Below are 18,836 nucleotides of genomic sequence, written 5' to 3' on the forward strand. Positions count from 1 at the left end.
TACAAAAACTTGTTTTTATTTTAAAATTTTAAATTTGACATCCAATAAAAAATATTATTTACTGATCGATCGATGATAGCATCAAAGTAGTTTTTTTTTGAAAGAAGCATCTATGTTATTAAAAAAAATTAAATTCAAATAATTAATCTATTATAGTGGAAGGAGTTTGAAAAGAATATTCAGAGTTTACATTTTAACTAACTAATTAAATTATTAGTCTATTCATGACCGATTTATAAATGTTACATTCTAGAATATGTAGTATTGCATTAATCATGACAATTATTCCAAAATTGTTGCTTAATAAATAGATAAAGGAGTCCCCACCCAATCATAAATTATATTCATTCATTCTCCATTCTTTGGTCATCTACCACACTCGCATAATCGCACCTTCTTTTTGCTCATTATATATATGATGATGATTTACATTACATAAGAGCGCAAGCAATACATACATGCGTCAAATATTTAAATATTCAAACATTCTCATGAACACAATGAATTTTGATATTTCTCTTGGTCTTGGTCTTGGTCTTGGTCTTGGTCTTGGCCTCCATGAACAAAGACATAAACAAAGCAAGAAGATTAAGGAGGAAGAGGAGGAGGATCCATGTAATAAGGTAGAGCCATATTCTCTTACGTTAGGAGTTGGATCAGCTGCTGATAATATTGATGAGAGAAATATTCATCATCAAGTAGCTACTACAACAAAGACTGAATCGGATGATTTTATTTATAATTTGCATCAACGTGCCTCTAATTCTACTAGCGTGATGTCTTCATTTTCCAACTCCTCTAATAGCATCAAGAGGGAGAGAAATGAAGTCCATGAGCCAGAGAAGATTTCATTTGTTGATGTTGATGATGTAAATGATAACCCCATTAGGAAGAAACTTAGGCTTACCAAAGAACAATCTGCAGTCTTGGAGGACACCTTCAAAGATCATTCTACTCTCAATCCGGTATATATCTTCAAATTCTTCATTAAATTAACTAATTACTTGGTTAGAATTAATTAGTTATAATTAAATTGAATTAAGTTTTTATATGGACTAAATTCAAAAGGTTGTAATTAACCCTACTACATAATAGAGAAATGTTTTTGTACAACCATTTTATGACAACTTTTGAAAAATTTTATCTCTCGTACTCATATTACCTTCTTACCCTCTATCTTCTTTTTTATTTCTCTAGACTAGTAGAAAAGAGAAAAAGATATTTGTCACCAAATAGGTGGATAAAAATATTCATTACTCAGTATATAAGTCATGAATGGTTTGATTTCTCATTTTCCTTTGACATATATGATCAGAAGCAAAAGCAAGAATTGGCAAGCAAGCTGAATCTTGGGACGAGACAAGTGGAGGTGTGGTTTCAGAACAGGAGGGCAAGGTTGTAATTCTATATTTACAATCATTATTCTCTGATCTCCATGTTTATTTTATTGATCATAAGATAATAATACTTATATTATTAATATTTTTATTGTTTAAATGCATGTTACACAACGTAGGTGCATACAAATAAAATTCTTATATGTAATAATCATGTTTAATTAAGATATAATATATGCAGGACAAAGGTGAAACAAACAGAAGTGGACTGTGAGGCACTGAAGCATTGTTATGAAACTCTAACAGAAGAGAACAGGAGGCTGGAAGAGGAGTTGAAAGAGCTTAAGTCCATGAAAACCGTAAATAATTACATGCAGCTTCCGGTTGCCAGTCTTACAGCTTGCCCTTCTTGTAAAAGAATTTGCACCGGCACCGGCACCGGCACCAGCGATGAGAATGGCTCCTCTCACACCACGGCTTTGATTCTATGCCCAAAGGCCCAAATTCACTTCTATGCAAATAATAATAACTATACGTTCACCCAATCTTCTGCAACTATTGCTAGCTAGCTAGCTAGAGAGGCTAGATGAATACAGTTTCATTTTCTTATGATTTTTGCATACACTACTCATTAATTGGATAGTAATATATAATGTAATTCATGATAGCCGATTGAATATAATGATCGGATTGATCAAGTTTTCTCATCACGTACGTGCTGCTTATGTGGTGTACTTCATATGATTATGTGAATCTCAATGTTTATAAATTGTAATTAGTTACTATTGTTACCGTCTACAAATTAAAATTGATCCTTGTGCCACTCATAAAGTATGGTAACAATTATGTTCTTGCAATTATTTTCATTTCGTGGATGTATTTTAAAATTTGTTTAAATATGCATTTAGGTTTTTTGCTTTTAACTCCTAAAAAAATACTTTTTTGTTATTCGCCTTTTCAAATATACTACATTTTGCTTTTGTTCCTTGCTGTTGTGGTTTAGTCCTTGCAACATTTAATTATAATGGAGTTGATCATTTGATGCATAGAATATTTGACTTTAGTCCTTTCATATAAAAGATGTAAACCATAGTAAATATTACAACAAATTTCAGGGACCAATTCCAACACGAACAAAGTTTGCATAGAATAAAACAACACAATAATAAGGACCAAATGCAAAATCAGATATAGTCTTAATGACTAAAATAAAATATAAAATTTTTAGTGACTAGTATAAAAATTAACATGGTTTGAGTAAAAAGGTGTGGTAATAATATATAGTTTTTTTTTAATGTAAAGTTTAACTTAATTGAAAATAGCAAGATTGTTAGACTAGATAAATCTTATGCTTGTTTTCGAATTCAAAATCTTTTTTTGTGCCTGTGGATTTTTAGATGGTTTTTGCCACTCTATTGACCGACAAAAATAGGATTCGGGGTTTCTTAAACGTATAATTATAAGTCCAACGTCGTATTGCCTCGTACAAGGTCAAATAGAACCGTCATCTTTTGTATGGACTAGAGAATGAACAAGATGCATCAACACCAAGTGCTAATTGTAAAAAAAAAAAAATCAACAACAAGTGCTAATTCAAAAATTCAATTTATTTTATACGAACTAAATTGCTCTTTTTCATCCTTTTTAATCAATAAACTTTCTTTTTATTGGTTTAGAAATAAACTAATTTGGAGATTCAACTATTTCCTTTAGTAATAATTTGAAGATTCAGTTTTTTTTTTTTGGTATAATATTTGAGAAAACAAACATAAAAGAAAAAAAAGTTATAGGGCTACTCGATCTCTTGAGAAAGCAACTCCTATTGTGTTTGAAGTGGACGAGTCCCAACCTTAATTAGTGCCGGATTTACATATGATGTTCAAGAAGGACACAAAGTGCGTGACACATGCATGCTTATGAGTTATGACATAACTAATGTTTCTAAGTGCAAAATCTAGTTCTATGTATCTAGTAAAAAAATGGTTCTTTAACTATTCCATGCGTTCATCAAGCATGCTTCTAGATTAGTTAGTTATCAATTATACGAATGAATTTTTAAAGATAAAAATATGTCATTGGAGGATCATAAATTAAAATGATTGAGCAAAAGTGACTAAACGTACAAAAGACAAATTTAAAATTAGCATCAAGATTTGTCCCAATTTTTGTTTTGTTTTTCGTACGCGTGGGATTGGAGTGGAAAACTTATGATTGATTTTAACAAAATATTGTCATTGATGATTATTCAGATATACTATAATATTAGTCTTAAATTCATGATCAATTTTATTTCAGGTCTTGTTAACCAGCATCGAACATTGGTTGAAAAATCTATAAATAAAATTTTATATTTTAAAAATATAAACTATCATTTTTTATTAAATAATAATTACACTATTTTTTAATAAAAATTTGTTTCATTTGGTGCATAACCAATGGTCCGTGGACTATTAACATTCTCCATTTCATAATCATGCATTCATCTTTTCATTATCGAATTTCTGATTTGCACCAATTGTTTGTATCTGGCGGCGGCATAGAGCCAATCACAGCTCTCTGAGGAAAATACTATACTTGGCAGTGATAATAATCAATCAAATTAAGTACTTACGCGTTCTTTCCATTGAACGCACCAAACAAGTTGATGCTTTTAAAGGATTATATGCTTGGTGACAATAAGAATTAGGTAAAGTTTTACACGTTTGCACACAAGCACGCTTACGTAAATAGTGATGACAATGGATGCCTATGGATACGATACTACAGTGTCTCTCCCCATACTCGCGTTTATTAAAAAAATACAGATATTCAAGTTCGAACTTCGTGGGAAATAATTTTAGTGCTCTTTCATCTGAGTGTCCATACACACACTCATTATCCGCACTTTGATTGTGAAAAGACAAAAAAAAAAAAAAAACATAATTGAATAGCGCGAATCGTATTGTATGCGGATTGTAGAGCTAGGCAATAAGATGTCCTTATCTACGCTCATACCCATTTAAATTTATGGTCAATTACTCAGACCCATGAATGTGAGGTTTTACCCTACTCATTGTAGATATATTTTGCGGGTACCCGAATTCGTTGTGAAAACCACACCAATAAAACTTGATGCGTGGAGCAAATTAATACAAGTAATCAAATCAAGTGGGTAGCAAATAATTCAAACAAAAGTAAACAGCAAGAGATAAAAGGAAGAATGAGAACACAAGAATTTGTTTACCCAGTTCGGTCTAATAATGACCTAGTCTGGAGGAGAGAGCAGCTCTCCGTTCCACTATAATGATATGAGTTTCTTTACAAAGAGATATTGAGTTACAAGAATCAGTCTTCAAACCTAATTCTACCCAAGTCCCAGCCTCTTCCCGTGACCAAGAGACTCAATCCTAATAGTGCTTTGTTCAAGGTGAATCAAAACAATCTCAACCCTAGTGTTGTTGCCAAGAGAAATTCTCTATAAACCCTAGTTTGTATGTTGGCTTCTAAACCCTGTTTTCTACACACTTTATCATCTGATACAAGGCTTATATTTATAGTGGAAAGTAACCCTTAAAATATGGAACAAATCTTCACTGAAAATCGTGCCACGTTACGATTCCATCGTGGCACGATTTTTCCAGTGACTTGCATCAGGATCTTGTTTCAACAATCGCGGCACGTTGCTTCTCCATCGTGGCACGTTTCTCCAGATTCCTGATTTTAAGTTAACTCTCACAATTCTCCACCTTGACTTCAAATCAGCGATGATGCCAATTTAACCATCAATCACTTTGCTGCTCTCTCCAACCTTCATCTATGCTTCAATGAAGTTAATCAAGTCCAAGCAATGCTTGAACCTTGATCTTGGTAATGATTTGGTGAACATGTGTGCTGGATTTTCTTCTGATGCCACTTTCTCCACCATGATCTCTTTTGTCTCAATCATGTCTCTAATGAAGTGCAAACGAATGTCAATGTGTTTTGTTCTTTCATGATATACCTGATGATTTACCAAATAAATGACACTTTAGCTATCACAATGTATCTTCACACACCCTTGACTAATCCCCATTTCTCCAATCATACCTTTCAACCATATGGCTTCCTTGACCCCTTCAACAAGGGTTATGTACTCAGCTTGAGTTGTTGAAAGAGCTACAACTGATTGTTGATTTGCCTTCCAAGTTACTGTTGTACCGAACAATGTAAACACAAATCCTGACAAAGATTTACTAGTGTCTACATTACCTGCATAGTCCGCATCCACATATCCCTCCAAAGCATCCCTTCCTGGTTGTGACCTTGTATACTTTAGACCACCTTTCAAAGACCCATTCAAATATCTCAGCCCACTTCAGAGCTTGCAAGTGCACTTGACCCGGATTTGTCATAAGCCGACTTATCACACTTATTGCATAGGATAAGTCTGGTCTACTACAAACCATACCATACACGATGCTTCCAATTCCACTTGCATAGGGAGTACCCTCCATCTTGCTTTTCTCTTCATCGGATTAAGGACACTGCTTTATTGACAACTTTGTGTGATGACCAAGATGAGTGCCAATGACTTTAGAATCTTTCATTCTTTCATTTTGAACCGCTCCACCACTTTCCTCAAGTACCCCTTTTGAGATAAGAACAACTCACCTTTGTTTCGGTTCCTCATGATATCCATACCAAGTATCCTCTTTGCATTACCAAGATCATTCATCTCAAATTCATCATTCAATCTTTTCTTGAGCTTCTGAATCTCTTGCCTGTCAGAACTTGCCATAAGAATATCATCTACATAAAGGAGAAGGTAGAGAATGACTTTCTCATTCCTTCTCATCATGTAAACACAACTATCATAGTTGCTTCTCACAAAACCAGCCTTTACTAGGAATTCATCAATCCGACGATACCACTGCCTTGGACTTTGCTTCAACCCATACAAAGATTTCTTCAACAAACACACTTTTGTATTATCTTCTACGAAACCTTTTGGTCGTTGCATATAGATAGTTTCTTCCAACTCTCCATGTAGAAATGCGGTCTTCACATCCATCTGTTCTAACTCAAGATCATACATATTAACAATCGCCATAAGTACCCTTATAGAATAATGTTTTACCATCGGTGAAAAGATTTCATTGTAATCAATCCATTCCACCTGAGTAAAACCCATTGCTACAAGTCTTGCCTTATACCTTGGTGCTTCGACCCCTGATATACCTTCTTTCTTCTTAAACACCCACTTGCTTCCCACTACCCTCTGATTCTTAGGTAATGAAACAAGTTTCCAAGTCTGATTCTTTTCCAATGAAAGTATTTCCTCATTCATTGCCTTCAGTCAGTCATTGTTTCATTGAAAACTAATGCTTCCCTGAAGTTCTTTGGTTCCGAGTCTTGCAATTCTTCAGCTGCACTCAAAGCATAACAAATAAGGTCAGCATAACCGTATCTTTCAGGTGGATTAATTTGTCTCCTCGTCCTATCTCTTGCTAGCTGATAGTCAGGACTAATTATTTCTTGGCCTTCACTCTCATCAGGTACTGGAGTCTGATCCTCCCATTCCCTTTCATCACTGGTAGGCTCCACCACAAACTGAATTTTCTCTACCCCAGTTTCTAAGCTTGTATCCAGGTCTTTATACTTCATCTTCATGCGGGTCTCATCAAAAGTAACATCCTTGCTTATAATAAATTTTGATCCTCCAGGTTCCATCTTCCATAGTCTGTAACCTTTCACACCTTCAGGATATCCCATGAAAATACACTTCACAGCTCTAGAATCAAGTTTGTCCTGTCTGACATAAGCAAATGCTAAAGCTCCAAAAACTTTCAAATTAGAGTAGTCTGCCGGTCTCCCACTCCAAACCTTCATAGGTGTCTTGAGATCTATCCCTATTGATGGACATATGTTAATCAAATATGCTGCAGTACTAACAGCTTCTCCCTAGAAACTCTTGGACAATCCAGCTCCCAACAACATACATCTCACACGCTCCAACAAGGTCCTATTCATTCTTTCAGCAAGACAATTTTGTTGAGGTGTGTATGCCACGATTCTATGCCTCTTTATACCTCTTTTCGTACAAAACTCATTAAACTGCTCTGAAACAAACTACAGGCCATTGTCGGTTCTCAACACTTTCAGTTTAGTTTCAATCTAATTTTCTACAAGTGTATGCCATTCTTTAAATTTTTCAAAAGCGTCACTTTTATTCTTCAGAATGTAAACCTATACTCTTCTAGAATAATCATCAATAATAGACATGAAATATGAACCTCCCCCATGAGTTTTAACTGATGCTGGACCCCAAAGATCCGAATTAACATACTCAAAAGGCCTACTAGATTTATGCATACCCACCACAAACTTCACCTTGTGTTGTTTGCCTAATGTGCAATTATCACAGAAATCTAGTTTGTTCAATTTTTCATGCCCTAGCAAACCTTGTTTGGCTAGCTCAACCAAACCCCTCTCACTGACATGACCTAACCTCAAATGCCACAGTTTATTTATGTCCAGAGTGTCTACACTAGCAACCGATGCATGAGCTATTACAGTGGAACCTTCTAAAATATATAAACCATGTATTTTAGACCCTTTAGTTATAACCAATGCACCATGAGAAATTCTCATCATACCACGTTCAATTCTAGTACAATATCCTAGACCATCAAACATGCTTATAGATATTAAATTTCTTTTAAGTTCAGGAATATACCTCGCATCCTTCAAAAGCAAATCAAGGTCATCAAACATTTTGAGACGGATAGTGCCCATACCTTGAATTTTACAAGTCTTATTATTGCCAAGGCGAACTACTCCACCTTCTTTTAGCTCTAATGTTTCAAAGTACTCCTTTCTCGGACAGATGTGATAAGAGCACCCAGAGTCCAAGACCCAACCCTTTTCAGGTTTCCAACTTGTCATAGTTAGTGCTCCAACACTCTCATAACCTTCCTCTTCACTTGCAAGCTGAACGGATGGATTACCACTTTCATTGCCTTTTCTCTCCGGACAATCCTTCTTGAAGTGACCTGGATTGTGACAAATAAAACATTTGTACTGTGTTTTATTACCACCACCCTTCGACCTAGACTTTGACCTGGAATTCTTGCCTTTCTCATTTCCTCTGTTTTGACTTCTTCCCCTTGAGACATTCAAGCCTTCTCCACTATCATCAACCTTCAACTCTTTGAACTTGGTCAACTCTTTGGTTCTCAAAGTTGCTTGAACTTCCTCCAAAGTGATAGTGCCCTCTTTGCCATAAAGCATAGTATCCTTGAAATTCTCAAAGGACCTGGGTAAAGCCCACAGTAGGTGTAAGGCTTTATCATCGTCTTCCAGATTAACATCTATGTTCTCCAAATCATCAATAATCTTATTGAACTCCGTCTGTTGCTCCATTATAGGTTTTGACTCCACCATTCGGTAAAAGTAGAGTTGTTGTTTCAGACATTGTCTATGTGCTAAGGACTTGGTCATGTACAATGAATCAAGTTTATTTCACATAGACACAACAGTAGTCTCCCTTGCTACCTCTCTCAACACCTTATCCCCAAGACACAAAATGATAGCACTGACCGCTTTATCATTCATCTTCGTCTTCTCAGCAGGTGTCAGATGCGCAGGCATCTGTGCTTCTCCCTTCAATGCTTCAACACACTTTTGTTGAATTAGAATTGCCCTCATCTTTACCTTCCACAACCCGAAGTCGTTACTACCGGTAAACTTTTCAATATCCCACTTCGAACCCATGATACCTGGTTATTGATTTGACCTTTGCCCCACGGTGGGCGCCAATTGTTGTGAATTCATTGTGAAAACCACACCAATAAAACTTGATGCGTGGAGCAAATTAATACCAATTAATCAAATCAAGTGGGTAGTAAATAATTCAAACAAAAGTAAACAGCAAGAGATAAAAGAAAGAAGGGAACACAAGAATTTGTTTACCCAGTTCGATCTAATGATGACTTAGTCTAGGGGAGAGAGCAGCTTTATGTTCCACTATAATGATATGAGTTTCTTTACAAAGAGATTTTGAGTTACAAGAATCAGTCTTCAAACCTAATTCTACCCAAGTCCCAGCCTCTTCCCGTGACCAAGAGACTCAATCCTAATAGTGTTTTGTTCAAGGTGAATCAAAACAATCCCAACCATAGTGTTGTTGCCAAGAGAAATTATCTATAAACCCTAGTTTGTATGTTGGCTTCTAAATCCTGTTTTCTACACACTTTATCATCTGATACAAGGCTTATATTTATAGTGGAAAGTAACCCTTAAAATATGGAACAAATCTTCACTGAAAATACGTTTATGTTATTTTCTTCAACGTACCATCGTGCCACGTTACAATTCCATTGTGGCACGAATTTTCCAGTGACTTGCATCAGGATCTTGTTTCAACAATCGTGACACGTTGCTTCTCCATCGTGGCACGTTTCTCCAAATTCCTGATTTTAAGTTAACTCTCACATCAATTTTAAGTCCAATTACCATCCCTATTCGTAAAGCATTTATCACCAGCGAAGGTTTTAGAATAATTTCATTCCAATTTTTAACTAGTTTTATATGAAAATACTAACAAATACCATACACAAATTAAGAAAATCAATATAATATTATTCTCTTAAAACAAATTATTCAACTTTTTTCAATGTTTAAAATTGTTGTTTTTAAAATAAAATAAAAAGTTTTTTTTGTCAGGAAAAAAGTTTTAACTTTTATATTTTCTTAGAAAGTGTTTTTAAGATACTTCTTAACATATAACCATTCATACAAAATGAGAGTAAAACCTCTTTGTATATGTTTAAATTTCAAGTTTCACACTTGGTTTGATCCGAGTGCTAAGAGAGTTAGACATTCTAAGTGGTCAATGGTTCAATCATCAACTTCAACTGAACAACACCACATGCACCCTCCTCTTCAGATCCATCGCAAGCTATTGATTTCATTTCCTCACTTTCTTACGTTTTTTATTTCTCCCTTCAGAGAAGATGCGTTACTATGGGGGTTTTAATTCTCTCATGACATGGATTTTGTAACCAAATTCCAGACATTTGTTTTGAAAAATAAATAACAGCAACAATGGGAGAAATAAGAGGAAGGGGAAGAGATAGGAGTTGTGATTGATGGTGGTGGACGGAAGTTGATGGTGGCGGCGGCGTTGAGAGAAAGTGGGCAAAGTGGTCGTGCGTACAGAGGAAGAGGGAACAAGAGGACATAATTTCTTTATTTATTAAATCTCAACCCTTAAATATTTTTTAGACCCTAAATGGAGTAAATGGAAAATAGGGTAAATGGAGCATATCCGGACTAATTTATACCACCTTTCATACCTTAAAATAAAAAAATTAGGTCACCTTTCATTTTTTTGAGATTCTACCTTTTAATATAGGCCGCTTATAAATATTTTAATTTGCAAGTACAAATACAAGACTGACTTAATTTGTTGACGTTGTGCCTATGGCTATTTGATATCAACGTCACCTTAACTCTTTCTTTTTTAATCAACCAAGTTCAAGGCATAGCTAATCCATTGCTAAAACTCGCCATGTACGTATGAAAAAATGGTCAAAACCAACAGCTTCTAAATGCTATGACAATAAGTAATACAAGTTAAATAAAAGTTGACCCAAAATAAGACATTAAAAGTTTTCTTGACGATAAAGAAAACATTTAAGGTAAAACATTTTTTTTTAGAGAATTTAAGGTAAAACATAAAAAGGTAATGATAGCATAATGACCAGCAAGTGAGCAACTGATTTATAAGTTATAACAAACCAACAAATATTATTTTATTTCTTTTCCAATAGGACAAAGTCCAGCAATCTTTTCATTACATTACGAAACTTAGTATTTTCATTAAGAAGAAAAAAAAAATTGAACATAAGCACAAATGCATGTCATTTCAACCATGTAATACAAGTTTCTGAGGCTTACAAATCGATTGATATCACCAATGAAGAGTTACCCTTATCAACAACGAATGTCTGACAAATTACCTTTTCAAAGGTAACAATTTCCACATTGTACAAACCACTGAATCCCCTGAAGTTGAATTCCCCTTGCTCATCAAGATGACCATGAGTGTGAGATAACCACTCTTCTTTAAGATCAATGAATCTTCTCCCAGCTTCATTGATTTCACCTTCTGCATTCACCAAATGTGCATTGTCGCGGCTCATAAACAACTCCCAAAATCCCCATAGCATTACACCATCAACAGCAGGGTGTGCCATAGCTTCGCGCAACATCACTTCCAAATCATCACCTCGAACATATTCATTAGTGGAAGACACATCAAGCTCGGTAAACCAAATTGGCTGACCAAGAGTAGCCAACTTATCGAGTGCAGCACAAACAATAGGCCCCACAGGACTATCAATGTGACCTTGAATTCCTATTCCCCCAACCGGTGCACCTTGATCTTGCAAATCAAGAATCTGTTGTGTGTATTTTTCTGGTGATGAATTCATGTCGTCTCCATCTTCAACATGATAATCATTCACAAATAGGGTTGCAGATGGATCTACCTGGTGTGCAATCTTGAACATGTTTGCCCTTATATCCTTACCTAGTCTGTCTTGATAAAATGAACCATGCAACATTTCATTGTTAACATCATAGTGCTTGAACTTGCCTTTGTAGCGAGACAATAAGCCAGTTAAGCGATTTTGGACAGCCGTCAGTAAATCATTTTTATTCAGTGATTTGACCCATTGTTGAACATTGCTGTCGACTTCCCAGAAGATACAATGTCCACGAATGTCTATCTTGTACTTCTGACACAAGTCCAACATATCATCAGCATCCTTATAGTTGAAATTCCCTTTCTGTGGCTCTGTCCAAAACCACTTCAACTCATTACCAAATACAGCCCAGTTAAAATGTTGCACAAAGAAGTCAACAAAATCTTCATTGTCAATATTTGTTCTATTGATGCACGATCCAATTGGAAAATCGTTCTGTATTTGTTTAACTTTCACAAAGGTATACTCGCTTGTGTCCACCCCAGAAAATTTTAAAGTAACATCACGCTTACGGATCTGCAGAGCATCAAGTCACAAATGTTTGAAATGAGAAACAGACAAAAAGTTACAATGTAAAATATTATGTTCATATATAAGAGATATTTAACTTGTAACCAAAAAATAAGAGATATTTAACTTTAGAACTGTGTATGATATATTTTTTCAAAAAAAGAATTGTGTATGATATATAATAAGAGAAAAGGGACAATCATAATCGATGTAAACTAGTTTACACCAACGTCCGATGAAAATTCAATAATTTGCGATTATTTTTTAATGGCAGTAGCAAAATAACGCTTATGTTGCAGTGCCATGAGTTCTCATTGAATGACGGTGTAAAACTAAATTATACTAACGGTGCATCTCCATTAATGTCATAGAATAAACATAGATTTTATCATGTTACCTTCTCTGTCTGCTCGCATAAATATCTAAACCTTGCCAGCCTATCGACAGGAAAAATTTGAAGTCCAGCAACCATTAAGTCAACACCAGAAACTGGACCTTGAATGTAAACAAAAACATTAGATGGCTGCTTTTCAATTCTAAACGAACCACTGATTTCATGCCATCTGCTGTCAGAAACTTGGGTCTGTCCTCCGTTGGCCCATTGGCCGTCAACACTAAAGGCAATACCAACATTCTGAGGGCCATGTGATCCAGAACCAATCCTGACCCAAGCAGATACTTGATATGTTAAATAGAGTTTCAATTTCTCAGTGATCGCCTGAGAAGGACCCATATATGTTTGTGTGCGATTGGTTACAAGAATGTAACGTCCGCTCAGGGGTTCATGAGGACCGAGAGAGTCTCTTGCCATTGGTGGAATAACACGGGGTGAACCTGTTCCGACGCTCAAAGTACAATTACCAAGAGGAGACCACCCGTTAGTGCCATTGTCCAGATTGCTGTTCTCGATTATATTAACACCAAAAGCAACATTCTGCAATACAATAACAATTTTCAAATGCTTGAAGCATACAGAATCGACCACACAACAAAAGGCATCATAGAAACAATTAAGTGTTTGAGTAACAATGAATGTGTAAAGAGAAATTAAAGTAATCTGCAGAAAATATGATGAAAGCCTAACCTCAAAATCCGGGGGTGTCGAAGGTGGTGATTTAGCTGCATGCTTTATAACAAAAGTATTTAGAAGAATGTCAGTGCCTCCAGGGGGGCCTTCCAAATAAACAACTACTTTTGAGGGGGAATCATTTAGAAGGAACTTTCCCTGCATTTGAGCCCAATCTTTATCTGTTGCCTGCACACTTTAGTAACGCAGACTCCATTCAGCAATTTAAAGATATGTTAAGAGAGTATTCTAATATCAATTATTTATGATTTTGAAATAACTCAATGAGAAAGTTCTGCACCAAATTTCTTTTTCTTTTATAAATATCACCAAGAAAACATCCACAAAGTCATATCATTATTCTATGTATACCTTGGTAAAGAAATAAATGAGATAGAGATACTAACTTGGCAATGCCTATATATTGCTCTCGAAGATCTGGTTTTTGAACATACAACGTAGCACGTACATCAGAAGTAGTGACATTGTTCCCAAATATCCGAACTAAAGCAGTGACCTCATAGGCAAGCTTGCGCTGCACTCGTCCAGTGATTTCTTGCTGAATTCCATTCCAGCTTTGTGTGCGTTCGGTTGCAGATGCAAAGAATTTCCCGGATTTCGGAAGGATTTTCCCATTTGCCATGGATTCATGTACTGCAATCTTGCAGCCTCTTCCAGTCCAATTATTCAAGCCATCCTCGAACTCAGGATTTAGTATGATGTTTTCGTCGTCAGTGGAAACACATTTTGTGTTTGTTGTCTTCTGAAATAAGGGGGAAATGCATCAAAAATTGTTATGTAAAAATTTTGAAGATATTTTGAAACAAAGAGAGAAATGGATATAGCAGTTGAAGAAGTGATAGCCACTACACTACACAAGTTATGATTTTGATGTTCATTAAATATATTAGACTTCAACAGGTTGTAGAATATCACCAAGCATCATTAATTGCATTATGCTCGTAATCATTTGAACCGGAGCAAGTGACTTTTACTGATTTTGTAAACCAAAAGAAGGTCCTTCCATATAAAATATAATCCGGTTAGGAATATTAGATAACAAAAATGACCCTTCCAATTTTTCCCAGCCTTTTGCACAAGAACTTCTATAGAAAACTATGTTTAATGTCTGAGGTAAGCATTTTCCTCACATCTATTGCTAGACCAGTTTAATATTTATATGCAAAGCAGACTAATTCCATCTTATATTTACAATCACTTCGGCTATTTTTTTTATTTAGATAAGAACAAGCACTTTAGCTAATAATTAAGCTCTACATGAACTATTTCCTACAATCAAATCCAATGCTTTATGTCCTACGATAGCCAAAGGGAACGGCTTAACAAAACGCAAACACGAATGGTACATAATTATTTCATTTTGGTTAATGCATGACCCTTGTTAACAAATTAAACACATAAACATATGAAAAGTAGTGTGGAATACTGAATAGTGGGTATTAGAAGTACATGCCTCAGGGAGGTTTCCAGCATTGATCATCTCCGAGCTTTCCATAGTTTCTCAAACACACTTCCAAAGCAAATACTACAATCAGCCAGAAGACCTTCAATTAGTATGATGAAAAAATCAGTTCATAATAAAACAATGATGACAAACAGAACATGCATTGTGAAGAGACTTTTCTTACAGTGCAAGAAATAAGCCAAACAATGTACGAGGTAGAGAATGTTTATGCTTCCGCTCAAAGTGAAAGTTGTAAACTCTGCTTGTTTGAAGGAAGGCCTAGAAACTCTTCAACATATATAGGCATTGGCTCAGCAAATTTGTGAAGTGAAGGCTAAGAAAAAATGTGGGGCCAAGGAGCCTAACCAATCAACAAGAGCACCATTGCTGAAAAGCCATTAGCTTTTCGTCCCAAAAGTTGTCTTTTGTCAGGATAAACTATCCAAAACATGATCAAATCAATTTCATACATTATAATTAAGACCCTTTTAAGTAATCTCAATAAAAAAGGGAAAAAAATAAAAATGAAATTGGTTCCTTCGTGTATTAGTTTATTTCCCATATTGCTTTGTATTGCAGAAAAGATAAGCAATGCTTGAATTGGAATGGAAGCCTAAGGCCTAAGGTTCACAAATTGAGGAAGAATGCTATTAAACCTTAATTTAACACTACCATACTTAGTTATTTCTATGAAGCTTGGATAACAAGTTTCACTAGAGTTAGGTGTATTAATTTCGGATGCATTTGGTAAATTGGCAAGATTACTATAAATTCAAATTTTCTTAGTACACACGAAATCAAATTAAAACCACCCAAATGCAGAACCAATGCCACTAGTATCATATGATTATGCGGTTTGCAAAACTCTTACGTAACTCGTAAATGTTACCACATTATCGTTATGTTTTTGACAGTTATACAAATAATCCATTTGAGGTAAATAAAAAAAGAATTACAAAGAGTTTCTTACAACCCCTCAAAAAAAGAATTTCTTACAAGTTAAGTTAACAAAATATTTCTTATCCAACACAAAACCAAACACTATGGTATAATGAGAGACATCAAAATAGGGAGAACAAAGAATATGGGGTTCCATGGTTTTCAACGGATTGTGGTTAAGAGGGAAGAAACCGAAACGTTTTTGTGTATTAAATTTTCTTGTACGATTCAGTGGCGGAGCCAGAATTATTGTAAAGTACGGGCAAAAAAATATTGCAAACGTTTATAGGGTTTACATTAGAAATTGTCAAGTAAATAATAAAAAAATTTAAAGAAATTGCCCAATTTATAGGAATTTATATAAGAAATTCATAGGAAAAAAAAATAAAAAAATTGGACGAGTATCCGGGGTCACCAGGCCATAGAACCGTCCATGCTCACATTGCTCTTTATTCTAATTTCTTCGTTTCATGTCGATGTTCTTGACATTCACTTGTTCTTCTTTGTCCTTTTCTTCTATATTTTTGGTTGAAACATTTGTTGCTTTTCTGTTTTAGAGGGAATGGATAGAACATGAGCAAGTCTTCCATACTCACAAAACTATGAGCACAAGTCTTAAACACTCAAATATAAAAGAAAAATATGAAATTAATTTTATATTATTTTTTAAATAGTTAAAAGAATAAAAAGTGTCATGTAAACACATTTCAGTTGTTAACGGCAAAGGCAATATTATACGGAAGTCGGTGTTTAAACTTCACAGTCTCCACTTCTCTATTGAACATGTAAGAACAACCCATGGGCTAATAAGCACAAACCGGTGATTGCTTAATTGTGCCCTTTATTTGTTAATTTATCGGGTCGCAATTTCCAATAGATTTTTTTTTTTTTTTTGCTTAAAAATGCATCGGGAGATAACACTCCCTATGATTATTTTTCAGGGGTCGTGAGCAATTGATGGGACTCAAGAGCAAATCACCAGATTCTGATATATAGAACAAGTTTGAGCTGTTTGTTGGCCCAAACTAAATGTGCATTTTAGGATATTGATATCCAACTACCTCTCCCCTTTTTACCTTCTCACCCTCATCCCAATTCTTTCTTAAACAATAATACTAACAATTGATAGATCATTTCACTTATAAACTTATATTCATACCATATATCATATAATGTGAGGTTTTTAGGGACCGTTTAATTACTATTCAAAAATATTTCTTGTTATTATTTTCTATTGTCATTTTCTAGAAACATTGAAAATATGATCTCTAAAAAAAATTATTATTTTTATGTCATTGTTTTTTATTTTATTTCTTATTTCCATTTCACAAATATCTTTAGCTCAAGCATTTTTATAAAAAAAATTGATGAATTTCTTTTATAGTTTAATAAAAATATGATTAGATTCGAGTGGCTAATGAATTCAAGTTAAATCTAATCCATCAAAGTATCTTTTTTTTTTTTTTTGAATCAGTCCATCAAAGTAGCTCAGTTTGATTTTGACTAAAACAATTTTTAATAAGATTTTATTTATCTATTGTTTGAACTCTCTAGATTATCATAATCAATTTCCTTTTGGAACAAAATGAGAATCCGTTATTATCACATTTCAACCAACTTTAATAAGTGGATCTTAAAATTAAGGTTAAATTATATTAGGGGTCTTTAATTTGAGGTTTGTAACAGATTGATCTTTTAAATTATTTTGGTCACACCTAAGTCATTTAAGTTTGAGGTTTGTACCAGATTGATCCTTTAAGTTATTTTGGTCGCATATTAGTCTTTTAAGTTTGTAAATGTTTTCGATTTAGTCATTTTGTCACATCATCGTTTTTGTAACGTTTGGTTAACATAAGGACTAAATTGAAAACGTTTACAAACTTAAAAGACTTATGTGTGACCAAAATAACTTAAAGGACCAATATGTTGCAAACCTCAAACTCAAAGGACTTATGTGTGATCAAAATAACTTAAAGGATCAATTTGTTACAAATTTCAAACTTAAAGGACCCTTGATGTAATTTAACCTAAAATTAATGATATGAAATGCCATAATAATAAAATGGCTAAATTATGTATTTGGTCCCTTAACAATTTAATTAGTATCGCTTTGGTCCCTTAATTAAAATTTGATTTATTTTGGTATCTTAACTTCTATTCGTTACACATTTTGGTCCTTTTTGTTAGTTTTAATTCAAAAACGTTAGGTTTTCTTCATTTTCTTATGGAAATTTTCTCGAATTTTTGTTGTTGAAGGTTGATGGAGATGATATGAAGATGAAGAAGAGGAGAAGAAGATGAAGAAAACCTAACGTTTTTGAATTAAAACTAACGGAAAGGACCAAAATGTGTAAGGAGAGAAAGTTAAGATGCCAAAATAAATTAAATTTTAATTAAGGGACCAAAGCAATACTAATTAAATAGTTAAAGGAACAAAAATGGAATTTAACCTAATAAATTTTATTGAATGTAAGTGTAATATTGATTTACACATATAACACATGCTCATTGATTTCAATATTTTAGTTTTAAAGAGTTGAGTTGTGAAATTTCATCACACACGAAATGTAGAGAACTGAGAAATTGTAGGTTCAAACCTATACCCCAACATATCAAATATCTTTACATTATTTTACCATATGATTCATATTTATTAAAATCTTTAATTTCAGTATTTGTAGAAGATAAAGACATATTTAATTTTTAATTAATTTTCAATCAGATAAGAAGCATAGTAAATAAAAAAAATAGTGAACAATCTATACATAAGACACGTTAAGAATCGTCCAAGAGATGTTTAATTTACCGGTAACAACTTGAATTTGTAACATCAAAAAACATGGTTCAAACTTTGCATAGGACAATTGTAAAATGACAATTAGTTTCCTTGTTTTTTTTTTTAAGGAACATGGTTCAACTTGAATTAGTTTCCTTGTTATTAATAATAATTTCCTTTTCCTCATTCATCTAAGGGAAACTATGGGCCTTATTGATAATAACAATAGTATAGT

General features: G+C 34.1%; 2 protein-coding genes across 3 annotated transcripts; one reads left to right on the forward strand and one right to left on the reverse strand.

Annotated features, from left to right (window-relative positions):
- Positions 1–331: 331 nt before the first annotated feature.
- Positions 332–2,160, forward strand: LOC25490007 (homeobox-leucine zipper protein HAT9). The gene is made up of 3 exons (XM_013606377.3): positions 332–965; positions 1,316–1,395; positions 1,579–2,160. The coding sequence occupies exons 1-3, from the start codon at positions 459–461 to the stop codon at positions 1,904–1,906; spliced, it is 915 nt and encodes a 304-aa protein (XP_013461831.1). The 5' UTR covers positions 332–458; the 3' UTR covers positions 1,907–2,160.
- Positions 2,161–11,085: 8,925 nt separating this feature from the next.
- On the reverse strand, positions 11,086–15,225 carry LOC25490008 (endo-1,4-beta-xylanase 1). Of its 2 annotated transcripts, none has more exons than XM_024779743.2 (6): positions 15,071–15,225; positions 14,896–14,967; positions 13,829–14,184; positions 13,440–13,617; positions 12,753–13,289; positions 11,086–12,361 (listed from the first exon to the last, which is right to left on the reverse strand). In XM_024779743.2, exons 2-6 carry the CDS (start codon positions 14,935–14,937, stop codon positions 11,252–11,254), a joined length of 2,223 nt encoding a protein of 740 aa, XP_024635511.1. In that variant the 5' UTR covers positions 14,938–14,967; positions 15,071–15,225; the 3' UTR covers positions 11,086–11,251. The 2 variants fall into 2 exon arrangements, with proteins under 2 accessions (XP_024635511.1, XP_013461832.1); XM_013606378.3 differs by having other exon boundaries at positions 14,896–14,986; positions 15,071–15,168.
- Positions 15,226–18,836: the final 3,611 nt, after the last annotated feature.

This window comes from Medicago truncatula, chromosome 3 (genome assembly GCF_003473485.1).
Source record: "Medicago truncatula cultivar Jemalong A17 chromosome 3, MtrunA17r5.0-ANR, whole genome shotgun sequence".
NCBI lineage: Eukaryota > Viridiplantae > Streptophyta > Magnoliopsida > Fabales > Fabaceae > Medicago > Medicago truncatula.